Source organism: Pleurodeles waltl, chromosome 2_2 (genome assembly GCF_031143425.1).
Source record: "Pleurodeles waltl isolate 20211129_DDA chromosome 2_2, aPleWal1.hap1.20221129, whole genome shotgun sequence".
NCBI lineage: Eukaryota > Metazoa > Chordata > Amphibia > Caudata > Salamandridae > Pleurodeles > Pleurodeles waltl.
In genome coordinates, this window is record NC_090439.1 from 1128501332 (window position 1) to 1128516927 (window position 15596).

The window sequence follows — 15596 nt, forward strand, 5'->3', positions numbered from 1 at the left end:
GTTCGGGTGCACAGATCATCCGTTCTGTTTATGTGTATTTAACGTATCAGTCAGTGGTCAATACACAATGCGTCCAAGGGAAGGGCCAGGCCTGGATTGTGTTGGGCTTGAGGGTTCATGATGCCCCCAAGCTGAGCCCGAGCAAGGGCATCCGGCTGGAGCCAGGCTCGAGCTTCCAATGGCTCGCCCATCTCTACCGCACTCTCAATACTAATGTGTTCAGCATTCTCCACACCCGAAGACTCCTCAATCAGGGCGGAGAACTCCGCACACACACATGCATAGGGGGGGCTACTGGAATTAAGTGGCAGGAAAGGGCAAAATTATGCGTCAGGGTTGAGTAATTTATCCAGCAAGAAGGGCCAAATTATGCGGCATAGTGCAACACATTTTACAATAGTATTGCTTCATTATTTTGTCATTTTTAAACTTGGTAACACTATCTGGGCATTGGCTGCACCTCAGTAGTCCCATTTTAACACCCATATTTAGCAATAAGCAACAGAAAGGTGACCAGTCCAGCTTTGCAAAGGGCCTTTCATTGCGCTGCAACATGTCGCTGCGTTTATAGTAATTTTTGAACCGTTTGAGCTAGAAACTATTTTTTTGGCTAAAATCTGCAGATTATTCGGCAGATGGAATAAGTGGCAAATGCGGCAGACCTATAATTATGCGAAAAGCACTGCAGCCGCACAGTTGCATAATTCCAGTGGCTCTGAGTATAGGGAATATGGAGCGGTAAACTCGAGACATAGTTTGTGAATACCGAAAAGTAGTAAACTTACACAAAAGTATAAGATTACCTTTGTGAATCAGGCCTTGAGTGCCTAGCCCGCATTTCTTACAACATGCACTGCCTCAGATGGAAAGGCTATGGACACCGCTTGAAGGTGAGCAGCGGTAACTTAGCATGCGCTCCCACGATGCGCACAGACCTTGCCCTTCCTTTGTCCTCCAAACTTTGGAAACGGGCTTGGTTACATCCCCTGCATACGAAACTGGTAAAGTTGAATGTTTTTATTTCTGGAGCACCGAGTACATTCACTGTAGCCTCAATAATAAATTAATAAGCATGCTCGCTAACCTGCCCATTACTTAAATACACATTACATATTATTGAACACAATCCCTTACCCCCAACCTTAGAAATGTCAGCATCAGAGATTGCGCATGGCAGGACTTAGAAAGTACAATCTATTTGCAGAGTCACTGCCTTCAGCATCCGCTAGGAGTCGATACGCGCTACACAGTGGGTGAAAACCAATCCCTGGCCAGCAGGAAATATGAAAATGGTAAAGAGCAAACCACCAAATGAAATCTTAACAACATCAAATTACAACTACTGTCAAGCATCTGAATAATATCAGGAAGATGCCAATTACAAACAGAAAACCAATACAGGCCCACATTCTGAATCCTCTTTTGCTTACCTATTCACAGAGGGTAGCGGTTGTAAATATTACTATTTACAGAAGTCAGCTCACAATCTGTGTCAAAGATCTTTAGATTGTTTGCTGTCGGTGGCCCTAGCTTGTCAGCAGTGCAAAGTATGTAAATCAAGCAGCAGCCATTTTGCCTATTGAAATCAGTGCGCAGGAAAAAAGTAGAGTTGGCAGCCATCTTGTTTATGGCTCTCATAGCGCTCGACAGAAAAGACATGTGGCAGCCATTTTGTGTTTTGCACTAGGTGCAGCACTGTGGAGAAAAACTCAGGTATCCTTCATTTTGTCTATTGCTAATAATATACTAGTGCTTTTGCTGATTAAAGCTACAAATAGTAGTAATTTTTTAAGAACTAGGTTCATACCCTGTGCTCCGTGAGGGTTGACAGTGTAGAAAAACACCTGTCCTTTATTTGTCTAAGTTCTTTCCAATTTGTTTATCTTTCAGAAGCACCTAAAAAACACGAGTCTTCTCATTGCCTTTATAGTTTAGGCTTGAATGTCAGGATGATGTTAGCGCCAAGACGCCCACAGGCTTTAGAAATATCATATCAAATCAAATCAAACGATGGTAATACTGAAGTGAAACAAGCTCACATTGAAGCCATATTTTTTTTTCTATACTCGGCCCTTTCCTGAGATGCTGAAGTTCTACCTTTGTCCACTAACGTCTGCCCGAAAAAGGTGCCAACGGTGGGACAGATAAAAAATGAATGCAATTATTGACATTTTCAATTAAGATACATTTCATGAAATTTAGCAGAACCCTGAACACTCCTTTATGCTTAATTTTTTTGTGAAAACAACACTCTTCGTATGTTCCTGCTCACTGAGAAACTGCTATGTTTACTTACAGGAAATTGAGTTACTTCTAGACTTGGAGAAACAAGGCAGACCAGCCAGACAGGCAAACCTATCTAACTCAGTACACATTATGTATGACTGGCATGGGCTGATACCAGCTCTGATTGTAGGGTTCTAAGCTACGTCAAGCCAGCTATCTGCTATACGCAACTGCCTTCTCTTTTATTCGAACTTCCATATTCTAGATCCCTACTACTAATTTCAACATCCCAATGACTAAACATAGCATTTATCGTTCTTGTACGTGTCCAAGGAGGCTTCAGTGGATTATGTCTTGCAATGCATATTTTTATCCTCAATATGAAATTCTTCATTTTTCTAATCAAACATTTCTCAGGTTCACATGTTGCAGTCCTTCGAAGCATGGGTTTGGATGCAATCGTTTGCGAGTCCATTCAGCCACTAGCCATTCAAGAAGGGCAGTTACCTTAACACGGGCTTTGTGTGTATTCAAAAGTCAGAAGTGGGAAACACTTTCATTATGGAATCCCTGAAATTTTGAACAAAGGAAATTGTGAGATTTTTTATTTCCTGTTTGTAGTATTTGTAAAATGATCAGTTTGACTGGGACCAGTTGATGAACTTTGATGGTACTTGATCACTGTGGGCTTGTTTTTGGTCGTGGCATTGCGCTGCGGATCAGGTGATGGTGCAGTAACCATGACATCACTACGTGGATTTGCCAACACATACTGTAATGTTGTTGTCCTTGCCCACACATCGCAGCATGATGCAAATAGTAGGGATGTGGAAGAACAAGACACTGTTCCTCTTATCGGGCCGCAACACTCATTTTTCCCTCACAACCACACTTACTGCAAGCTGGAGCAGAGCAGTTGTTAATGGGAATAAAATTGGGGATAAGCACAGGGAGAGATTAGCTGACAAAACGTGTTTATAATATATCTTAAATACAGGTCTACTTAAAAGGGACGATAACCCTGATGGAAGTGGGAGGCATCATCCCACCACAATTGCTCCGTTAAAGGTAGACATATGGGAACCTTAAACCGTTGCACTATGTCCCTCTTAATGTGCAGATCTGCCTATAAATATACCAGTAACTCAACTCAACAACAACAGCAGTCCCTGACAACAAGTTTGCATTGAAAGGAAAGTTTATGCTTCTGGCAGCTGGACTAGTTCCCTAGCGCAGTCCCCCCATCACAAACCAGACATAAGGTGAACTAAAACACTAGAGGTTGAAACCTTGCATCACACATGTATCCATGAGTAGGTGCTTACGTTATTCGGGTAACCTATTTGGTGCTATACACCAACATCAAATTCGGTCAAATGAGTCTCCACTGTTTTCTATGATGCTATAATCCTGTGTAGGAATGAAGTATAATAGGCTTCCTGTTGGCTATAAGACATGTACAGGTTAACCGTATGGCCCTGTGTGGTATTTGAGCAGGTCGAGTAGGGATATACTACCTTCTGGTTATGTTTGGAAGGGTCTGAGGGTATTTGTTTTGAAGAAGTATAAGGAAGCCATGCAGCGTTCATCTGCTCCTCCAAATTATGTCATTATTATAGAAGGTGCACTTGGGCTTCCAAGTTATTGTGTTATCGAGGAGCCAGGGATCGTACCAAAGATGACTCTTGCCTGGTATTACCATGGACAACAAAGAGGTTTTGCTGATCGTCCTCATTCTTTATGTTACATCGCATTGAAAGGTGATTGGAATGGTTATTTGACCTGTGCAGATGAAATAGCATCAGGAAATGCTGGTTGGATCGTAAGAAAATCATTTGCCCCAAGCATGAAGGAAAGTCCAACATGCACACGACTTTCTCTGGTATTTATGCAATTATGATCCAAATATTAAGGTGCTAGAAGAGGCCTGTATAGAACATAGCACATGCCCTTGCCTGTCATGAGCCATGTTATCAGAAAAGAGCTAGGACAGCCAAGCATTCCATTGGGGCTAACGCTACCACTGTCTTGGAGTAAATTGAGTAGCACCACGATTATTAAATTGGAAGCCCTGTGCCTTTTCCTAAAAGCCAATGCCTGTCCCAGGTCATGAATCAAAGCCCAGGATGAACAATGATTCCAGAAGCATAAAAGCCTGCCACCACCATCTTGAAGCTTCAGGAGATGTTGATTGGGTAGAAGGAAGACTTTAGGTCAGAGGTCAGGATAGGCTGTGTGCAAGTCGATCTTCCTGGAAGCGGGACCTAACTCCACCTTGCAGACACGCTGGGCAAACTTGAGGGAGCACACCGTCTCGCCAACGTTTCCTTCCAGGGAAGAAATCTGCAGGAAATAGAAGCATAACCAAAAGAGGGAGCTTTAAACTCACAAAAAGCCAATGCAGCAGCTATGTTGGAAACAAGGGAAGAAAGATGGAAGAATGTAAAGATATATTGACAGAACACTGACAAAAATATTGCCTTGTTGGAGTTAATAATTGAAAATCTACATCTAGTGGAAAGAATTTTTTGTGAATAATATTTAAGACACAATATTTATCTCAGATAATATTTCTGTATATGATATTTTGATATACAACCCATACAGTGTGGTACCAGATTATCACCACCAGAATATTGTCTAACATAAATATTGTGCCCCAAATCATTTTTACAAAAATACTGTCTGTTTGGAGTTTGTAATAGATATTTATGACATAATATTTATATTAGACAATAATTCTGTATACAATATTCTGGCATACAAGCAAAGAATGTTCCACTTTGCAGTCTGATTACTATACCTCCTATTACATGTTGACAATTTCTTAGCACTTTTAAAAGCCCCAGTCATTCACTTCCCCACTCTGGATCTGCCTGTGCTAAATAAAACAGACATGCATTACCAGCTCATAAGCCTGTCAAAGCGCCTGCCTTGCATTCCATGACATATTTGTGTACCGCTTACCTGCACCATCATGACAGTCTTGTTGCCTTTGCCCAGCGAGTCCTGCAGGAGGTATGTGAGCTTTGAGTTGCGGAAGGGGACATGGCCCTGCTTAGCCCTTAGTGCCTGGATAACTTCCCCGAGAGCAAGTAACGACTTGTTAATATTTTGGGCCTCCTTCAGTCGCTCACCCTCTGCCCCGGACTTCCACACACGTTCAGAGCCAGCCAAGTCCACCAAATTCAGCTTTCCTGAACAAAAAACACAAAAGAGATATTCACTGTGGGTTTGTGTTCTTAGGTGGTAAACTAGATCTTTAGACTACAGAAACCCTTCAGAGATCAGTGTTTACAAGAAGGTCACAGGCTTGAATTCATCTAACCCCTTGTGTTTCTTAGGTTCATAAAATGAGTACTATTCAGATGGGTAAATAATAACATTGTCTATTGGGTTCACAGGAAATGATTCACTTTCTATAGTGCTCTACATAAGTGTAGTGATTATTATTATTTTTATGGAGCATGTTATGACAAAATGGTGATCCGTAAAGGTCAGAAAAGGTTCCCTATAGACTATATTTAGTATAAAGGATGTTTTTCTGATTCTCAGTATACTTTTATTCTGCTATTAAATAGTTTTGTTTCCTGAATTATTTGTAGCATCTGCCTCTTTTACTTAAAACTATTGGCTTTGCGCATATTTACAAAATCCTACACCACACATTTTACTAAGATCAAGGTGACATTGGTTTTTAACAACAATGTTGTACAATTTAATTTGATCATTCATTCACACCACTGCACTGAGGAATATGCTACTGAGATCCATCTAGAATATGGGTTTAAGGTGTTAAGACACACACTATAAACTCTGGAAAGCTAATCTGTTCCAATATCTTTGAACAGAAATGTTTTTTGATATTCTGAAAAGTGAATCTATTATGAAGTTTTCAAGTGTAGTTATTTCTGAAGAAACTCCATGTGCTACTCCACAAAGTGGTGTATCTTCAAAAAGAAACAGGAAGGAAGTGCAGCCTACAATGTAAATACTCCTGCTGATGACTTATAAATCGATACAACATCACAATTGTGAAGGTATAACATGAAAAGAAGTTGAGCTATTAACTCCAACACTAGCTACACTGGGCCTGCGACTATCCAATTACGAAGGCAAAGGTGTGAAAATGAAAAAAACAAGCAAAATGTATTACAAACTGCATGAACCTCAAATAGGTAATAATCAACGCCAGTTTTGTTTTCTGCTGTTAGATGTGTGGTGCAGGTCCTGTTGACTTTATCAACAGGGTGCTTTCTAAACGTCTTTCTACTATTTGACAGTTGCGTTCTCTTTTATTCGGTCTTTGATATTTAAAACTCCTACTACTAATTCCACTATCCTAAAAATTTAATCTTATATTTATCCTTGTAAATACCCAAGGAGGTTGCATTTGACTGGTTGTGCCTCAAAGAAAGGTTTTTGAAATTCCTTCTCTTGGATTGATTTCTTCTTTACTACAAAAACTTTATTTCATAAAACTAATGACTTTAACATTGACGACAAGTATTTTCAATCACGTTCCATCATATTTCGACATTATGTTAGATGCTAATTCTATAAAGTTAGATAAAAATGGAAAATGGAAGTGCCTCTCCTGATGGATAATGAAGTATAGCAAACCCAGAGAAGCTTTAAGAAATCACTATTAATTTGAAGGACCACTTAGCCTGAAGGTTTCAGGTTTCTAGTAGCCAGTCCTTCAGGTCCAGCTCTGAGCTCTTATCATTAAGCCACAAACTGGAGATCAGCCATCAGGAGTGACTTATTTGCCTCCGCAAACGGTACCAGATGCTCCAAAATAAAGGTCAATTACTTTAAAAAATCCTATATCTTCCGAAGCGGCAACAGTGGCTGTAAGCGTTGTCTTCAAGAATGGTGAAAGACTCCACGGGAGTATGGTGTTGCCTTAATTTTTGTGCATTGAGACCTCCCCCTCCAGTACAGTGTCATATTTATCAAACTGGGAAGGTCACCCTCATGATGACATAAAGGTTTCTGTAACTGCGTGAACTTACACAACTGGACAGTGGACGTGTCTTCTGCTAGTCAATCTGCCTTATAGTGTAACTGTGCAACAAGATACTATGGGCCAGATTTACTAAAAAATGGCCCAATGCAGTGCTGTGCTAAAATTTGCAGCACCACGCTGTGTCACTTTAGAAATGGAGGGATGCGCAAGATTTACTAAAAAACAGGGCACCCCTGTCTTTTCTCCCTGCGACGACACTAAATTGCCAACACATGCATCCTTGCACCACAGTTCAAGGGTGATTGCTTTGACGGGACTGATTGTTTATGTGCAGGTGTCCCTTCCTGCACATAAACAATCTACAATGACGATTTGGTACTTCTATGTGTGCTACATAATACAGCACACATAGACATACCAAATCGTCATTTTTGAATGATTGTTTATGTGCAGGAAGGAACACCTTCCTGCACATAAACATTAATTTATGGCCTTTTGCTCTTTCTATGTGTGCTGCAGAATGCAAAAACGAGGAGGAGTAAAAGTATTCCTCCTCGTTGCGCCATGCTAACGGCACCCCTGGGGTGGTGTTAGTTTTTGGCACTGCCACAGATTTACGTCTTCTTGTAAATCAGGGGCAGCATCAAAGCAATGGGTGTTGCGGTGGAACGCCCACAGCAATACCCACTGCACGCCCCTCTGACTCAGAAAACTGCGTCGGATGAACCCATATTTACAAGGAGGCGTTAAGCCACAAAAAGGGTATGCAGACATGTAAGTCTACACTTTTGAGTAACCTTACCTTTGGAAAAAACTAAAAGTAGTACAGTTACTCAGAAGTGTAAGAGTAAAGTTTCTGGAACTTCTACACATGTAAATTTACCTTTGTGAACAGTGCTCAGTGTCTAGATTGTGATGCAGTGGGTGGCCATCCCTACGAAAGGTCAGGACACATAACTATTTCTAGATGTCCAATGGCCAGACACCGGGAGGCTGTCCCACTGCCTTGAGCTCACACTCAGCAGCAGACTGAGGCGGGTACAAACAAGTGTTAGTCCATTTCATTCAAAGCCCCAAGACCAAATGTGCTATCTCCTCTAGGAGAGACAGGCCCCCTGTGACAATATCCTTGACATACAGCAGGGCCGCGCCAGTGTATAATGATTTCAAATGTTTCTGGTTGCCAAAGGTACAAGCTCTGCCTACCCAACATCTCCTGACAGCACGAACCAGCAGTTCATTCGACAGTGCAAATAAAATTGGTGACTGGGGACAGCAGTCTAGAGCCATCCACAACAATACAATTCATCACCTATTAAGTGACATTATCAGCTGAGCAACTCTCCTAGAATTAACTGTGCCAGGAGGAACTAGCTTTCTTCAGTGATAGCACAGTGTTAAGGACCTCATACAGACACAGACCTTCAGTAAGACCACAACAAGTGACATCACAAGACCGTGGATCCAGACGATGGATGGGGCATTGTATGTGATTGATAATTCAAGGCATATTTTATTTACTTTTAAAATATGAAAATTCAGACTTGTTAAGTCACATGGGCTTCAAGGCATTCCATGTTGGTGGAAAGCTTGCTACCCCTAAATGAATTCCCTGGCTTCATTTACTTCCAAATCTATTAATTTTAATTCACGTATACAGCGAGGGTTTGTGCATCGCTCCGCTCAGCCCTCCAAGTATCAATCATGCAAACAGATGTCACAGCGTGAATAGGCCTGCCTTGATGACTAACAGTGTGGCAGGCTGAAGAGTCACAGGGAAGTATAATTGTAATCCACAGACGGAGGTGGAAAAATGTGTAATTCTTAATCTTCAGTAAGTAGCAATATACCACACAGGTCTTACAAACTTATATCTTAGGACCATGTGGCGCACTGACTTTGGTAGGCCATGGCACACTGTAGCATTCTTACCTGAGGTCTCACCCATAAAAGGATGACTACCCACAACCGTAGGTGTGTACAGAATTACAGTACACATTAGAAGTACAAATAATAGAATTTATTTTTCAAATTTTCAAGATCACTCTAATTTATACCTTAAAAAATCTATAGAAGGCAATTTTGAAAAAGACATTCTATGTATTAATTTCTAACAAATGATAATGAAAATGTCACTTACCCAGTGTACATCTGTTCGTGGCATTGGTCGCTGCAGATTCACATGTTGTGCACAGTCCGCCATCTGGTGTTGGGTCGGAGTGTTACAAGTTGTTTTTCTTCGAAGAAGTCTTTCGAGTCACGAGACCGAGGGACTCCTCCTCTTTGCTTCCATTGCGCATGGGCGTCGGCTCCATCTTAGATTGTTTTCCCCGCAGAGGGTGAGGTAGGAGTTGTGTGTGTTAGTAATAGTGCCCATGCAATGGAATGAATAAGTATGTACACATTAAGGTTAAATAATATATATATATACAAATGTACAAATGTTGAGGATTACTTCCAAACGGCTACAGGCTCCGGGGGAGGCGGGTGGGCGCATGTGAATCTGCAGCGACCAATGCCACGAACAGATGTACACTGGGTAAGTGACATTTTCCGTTCGGTGGCATGTGTAGCTGCAGATACACATGCTGTGCATAGACTAGTAAGCAGTTATCTCCCCAAAAGCGGTGGCTCAGCCTGTAGGAGTGCAAGTAGTCTGAAACAAAGTTCTCAGTACGGCTTGACCTACTGTGGCTTGTTGTGCGGATAGCACGTCTACACAGTAGTGTTTAGTAAATGTGTGAGGCGTGGACCATGTGGCTGCCTTACATATTTCGGTCATTGGAATATTTCCTAGGAATGCCATGGTAGCGCCTTTTTTTCTGGTTGAGTGTGCCCTTGGTGTAATGGGCAGTTGTCTCTTTGCTTTAAGATAGCAGGTTTGGATGCACTTAACTATCCATCTGGCTATACCTTGTTTTGATATTGGGTTTCCTGTATGAGGTTTTTGAAATGCAATAAACAGTTGTTTTGTTTTCCTAACCTCCTTTGTTCTGTCGATGTAGTACATTAGTGCTCTTTTGACATCTAATGTATGTAGTGCCCTTTCAGCTACTGAGTCTGGCTGTGGGAAGAACACTGGTAACTCTACCGTTTGATTTAAGTGGAACGGTGAAATAACCTTTGGTAGGAATTTAGGATTGGTTCTTAGTACAACCTTATTTTTGTGTATTTGGATAAAAGGTTCTTGTATTGTAAACGCCTGAATTTCACTTACTCTTCTTAGAGATGTGATGGCAATGAGAAATGCAACTTTCCAGGTTAAGAATTGTATTTCGCAAGAATGCATGGGTTCAAAAGGTGGTCCCATGAGTCTTGTCAAGACGATGTTAAGGTTCCATGAAGGAACAGGTGGTGTTCTTGGTGGTATTATTCTTCTTAGGCCCTCCATAAATGCTTTAATGACGGGTATCCTAAACAGTGAAGTTGAATGGGTAATCTGCAGGTATGCAGATATTGCTGCAAGGTGTATTTTAATGGAAGAGAAGGCTAGATTTGACTTTTGTAAGTGTAGTAAGTATCCCACTACATCTTTTGGGGATGCGTGTAATGGATGAACTTGATTATTATGGCAGTAGCAAACAAACCTTTTCCATTTGCTTGCATAGCAGTGTCTAGTGGATGGTCTTCTAGCTTGTTTTATGACTTCCATACATTCTTGAGTGAGGTTTAAATGTCCGAATTCTAGGATTTCAGGAGCCAGATTGCTAGATTGAGCGATGCTGGGTTTGGATGCCTGATCTGCTGTTTGTGTTGTGTTAACAGATCTGGCCTGTTGGGTAACTTGACGTGTGGTACTACTGACAGGTCTAGTAGTGTTGTGTACCAAGGTTGTCTTGCCCATGTTGGTGCTATCAATATGAGCTTGAGTTTGTTTTGACTCAATTTGTTTACCAGATATGGAAGGAGAGGGAGAGGGGGAAAAGCGTATGCAAATTTCCCTGACCAGTTTATCCATAGGGCATTGCCTTGAGACTGTCTGTGTGGGTACCTGGATGCGAAGTTTTGGCATTTTGCCAATGTCTCCTAGCACAAAAGATATGGCAATATTTGTTGATTGTGAGGTGCTGGCTTGTGTGGCCTGACCCCGAAACCCCCCTCTGAAGGTTGTTTTACGGAAGGTGCCGAAAGTGCCTCTGCTTTGCGGGGAGTAGAGCGCGCCCATGGCCTTGGCTGTGTCAGTGTCCTTTTTCAGCTTCTCAATCGCCGTGTCAACCTCTGGTCCGAACAATTGTTGTTCGTTGAACGGCATATTGAGTACTGCTTGCTGTATTTCTGGTTTAAAGCCAGACGTGCGTAACCATGCGTGCCTTCTGATGGTTACTGCAGTGTTTATTGTCCTTGCAGCTGTGTCCGCTGCATCCATAGAGGAGCGTATTTGGTTATTGGAGATGTTTTGTCCCTCCTCAACCACCTGTTTTGCCCGCTTTTGAAATTCTTTGGGTAGATGCTCGATGAGATGCTGCATCTCCTCCCAATGGGCTCTGTCATAACGCGCTAGGAGCGCCTGAGAGTTTGCGATGCGCCACTGGCTTGCAGCTTGTACAGCGACTCTTTTCCCAGCTGCGTCGAATTTTCAGCTTTCCTTATCCGGGGGTGGTGCATCGCCCGATGTGTGTGAATTGGCTCTTTTGCGAGCTGCTCCTACCACGACTGAGTCTGGTGGCAGTTGAGAGGTGATAAAAGCAGGGTCTGTGGGAGGTGCTTTATATTTTTTCTCTACCCTCGGAGTGATCGCTCTACTCTTGACAGGGTCTTTGAAGATTTGCTTCGCGTGCCTTAGCATTCCTGGAAGCATAGGCAGGCTTTGGTAGTTGCTATGGGTGGAGGAGAGGGTGTTAAAAAGGAAGTCATCCTCGACAGGTTCTGTGTGTAACGACACGTTGTGGAATTCTGCTGCCCTAGTTACCACCTGCGCATACGCTGTGCTGTCCTCAGGTGGTGAGGGCTTGGTAGGGTATGACTCTGGACTATTGTCTGACACTGGGGCGTCGTATAGGTCCCAAGCATCTTGGTCATCTTGGCTCATGGTGGTGTGAGCCGGTGAATGTGACGGAGTTTGTGCCGGTGATATCTGTGTTACAGGTGGAGGAGAGGGTGGCGGAGTTGCTTTCTTTGCCACCTTTGCTTGTGGTGTTAGTTGTTCAGTTTGGAACTCTAGTCTCCTTTTTCTCCTGATTGGTGGAAGAGTGCTAATTTTCCCTGTTCCACTCTGGATGAAGATCCTCTTTTGTGTATGGTCTACATCAGTAGTCTGTAACTCCTCTTCAAACCTGTGTTTACTCATTTGAGAGGACAATGATTGTTCCTCCGAATATGAGCCGGTAGTGGGTTCGGTTGCTGGTTGTTTTGGCACCGAAACTGTGTCTTTTTTTGTTTTTGGCTCCGAGGCGAATCTCTTCTTTTTCGGAGTCGAGCCTTCTCGGCGTCGATCATCCTCGGAGCCGCTGTCTCTGCGTCGAGCAGCGTCGGCTCCGCTTTCTCGGCGTCGATCTTTTTCGGCAACACTTTCTCGGTCCCAAGAATGTTGCGTGCCTGTGTCTCGACCCGAGTCGGACGTTCTGGGCACCAGTTCGGCCTTTTTCGGTGCCGATGGACGGTCACCTTTATGGGTTGAGCCATGGCCAGTTGGCAGTGGCGTCCCCTGGGCCTTGTCTGTTTTCTTGTGCTGTGTGCTTTTCGACGTCCTACTCACAGTTTCATCGACGTCGAATTCATCCGAGTCCGATTCATGGATGGAGAAGGCTTCCTCCTCTTCTCCTTGTTCCTCGAACTCTCTGTGTTCTGTCGGCGTGGACGCCATCTGTAATCTTCTGGCTCGACGGTCACGGAGCGTTTTTTGGGACCGGAACGCACGACAGGCCTCACAAGTTTCTTCTTTGTGCTTGGGTGACAGGCACAAGTTACAGACCAAATGTTGGTCCGTATATGGATATTTATTGTGGCATTTAGGACAGAATCGGAACGGGGTCCGTTCCATCGGTGTCGATGTTACACGCGGTCGGGCCGACCAGGCCCCGACGGGGGATCGAAATTACCCCGAAGGGCTACCGGAGCTCTTCACGATTCGGTGTCGATTCTAACTATCCCGATCCCGAGCGAAACAATACCGACGTAGTTTTTCGAAGTTTTGACTATCTTTCCGTCCCGAAACCCGGAGCGAAAAGGAACATGTCCGAACCCGAGGGCAGAAAAAAAACAATCTAAGATGGAGCCGACGCCCATGCGCAATGGAAGCAAAGAGGAGGAGTCCCTCGGTCTCGTGACTCGAAAGACTTCTTCGAAGAAAAACAACTTGTAACACTCCGACCCAACACCAGATGGCGGACTGTGCACAACATGTGTATCTGCAGCAACAGATGCCATCGAACATACTATTCCTCTAATTTTGATTGAACGGTTTAGATGAAATGGTTTCTCAGTATTGGTATTCTATTAATGTGTTCATCTATGAAATCACTTGCAACCCCCTTGAAGTAGGCTAGCAGTAATGACCTGTGGGTGTTTTGCTTGAGGATGCGTTTTCCAGAGAGGGATTCCCAATAGTCACAGAGGACGTGCCTTTCTGAATTCTGGGTACCTTCTCTAAAGTAAGGATTGTTACAACAGTACAGCACTGAACCTCTCTGAGTTGGGGTTTTCTTACCTGAGGTTGTAGTCCCCTGTGTAAGGTCAGTGCCGGTGATGGTGACAGTGAGCAGGGCATGAGAGCGAGAGCTACGTTCATTCATATTAGTACAGAAAGTCGCCCGGTTCCTCCTTCCAACCTGCAGGATCTGGGGCAAATTTCAAAACAGGATATATCACTTCAAATTGCAAGTGCTGTGAATCACAGTGCTACTCTCTTTCATATTTTATTTTATTTGCAGTTTTATATAGCACAAACTCGACCCTAAGGTATTGGAGAGCTTTAGAAGAGGACCAGTTACATTACACAAAGTCACATTCTTTTTTGTTTTGTTTTAGGCACGTGGAGATGAAATGATTTACCCAGAATCACAGGATGTTCAGCCGACGCCAAGACTCAAACCTGGTTCACCAGTTCCAAAGTTTGCAGCCCTGGCCATTATACAAAGATGTAAATGTTTACTGGGGACCAGTATGAGTAGCAGGGGAAGATAATTACACCCATCAAATTGTGACCAGGTTATCTGTGTGTCTTCCAATGGGTTCATGTTTTGAACATCAGCATGCACCTCTTGCTCTCAGTTGTGTGGGCTTTATTGCCTGAATGCACCATGTGGGAGTGGCTCAGAGTCCATTGGGCTCCAAGGGCACCGATGCATGCCTCATGCTACATAGTACATGTGAGAGCGTCAGCCCCCTGTGATTCCTTCCATGTGCCCCATGCTCCTACATGTACATTAATGCGCCTGCCATTAATGTACATATATGAAATCGAGTATCCCCATGGTACATGTATCCCACATGTGAACAGACCCGATTCAGATGGGAGACTCCCGGGATTTGAAGCCAAAAATGGCTTGATTCTATCTACCAGTCAAACAATAGAGAGGCCCCCCCTCAGACCAAGGGGACAGCGTTATCCAAATCAAACCACACAGAATGCTGCCCACAGTGGTTTTTTTTTTTAAATCACACGTACACATAAAGTCAATCTCACAAACGTTCAAAGTGAAGCCCCCAACTAAAAGAAAAGCCAATATGAATGGTGTCCCCCACCTAAAATTGCTTCTCCTTCAATGTATGTCGACAGGTAAAATACATTCACCAATTTATTTTTCAAAATCTCCCACTTTCTACTTTTTAAAGGTTGCATGTATGATGCACGTTTCTGAGAGTGCATGAATGTGTGTCTGAGATTTAGTGTTCTCTATGCGCCTCTGTTTGTGAGAGATTTAGAGACCTCGATCATAGTGTGTGTGTTTTGTGTCTGTGTGTGGATACACATATGCACATATGTGTGTGTGTGTGTGTGTGGATGTGCGTGTGTGAAAGAGAATTTGTTTCTCTGTATGATTGAGTGAGTTCAATGCTGCTTTGAAATGCTCTCCCTCCTGTGACCCCTGCATTATGTAACATTCAGTGTTCACCATGCTGCCCCACACGTGCAAGAGACAGGGTCCACTGTATGAGAGGCAGGCCCATGCCAGGTCACACCACACTTGGTTCTGTTCAGTTAGTCCACAGCACTTTGCATTCTCTGGGTTGCAGGTTCATGCTTCAAGATGTTGCAAGATATGACAAGTAGCACTGCCCAGTGGCCACATGTCAAGCGTGACCCCTTCACTCAGTCCCATTATAGCTCCTGGCCGATCTTTGAACATAATCGTGGGCCCCATACGCAAAGGACTGCTGGCTAAAGAGCAGGACTGGCGCCCCTGGCACAGGCTACTTGGCAGCCATGCTTGACCCTTGGTGATGGTGAGATAAGATG

General features: G+C 43.4%; 1 protein-coding gene across 1 annotated transcript in view; it reads right to left on the minus strand.

The window, feature by feature from the left end:
• Positions 1-1002: 1002 nt before the first annotated feature.
• The window catches only part of KIFC2 (kinesin family member C2), a 145136-nt gene continuing 130542 nt past the window's right edge, over positions 1003-15596 (minus strand). Inside the window, exons 17-19 of the mRNA XM_069220992.1 lie at positions 13845-13974; positions 5194-5423; positions 1003-4569 (exon numbers count right to left, since the gene is read on the minus strand). Coding sequence (XP_069077093.1) covers positions 4441-4569; positions 5194-5423; positions 13845-13974 — 489 coding nt within the window. The 3' untranslated portion in view covers positions 1003-4440. The remainder of the gene's footprint in view (positions 4570-5193; positions 5424-13844; positions 13975-15596) is intronic.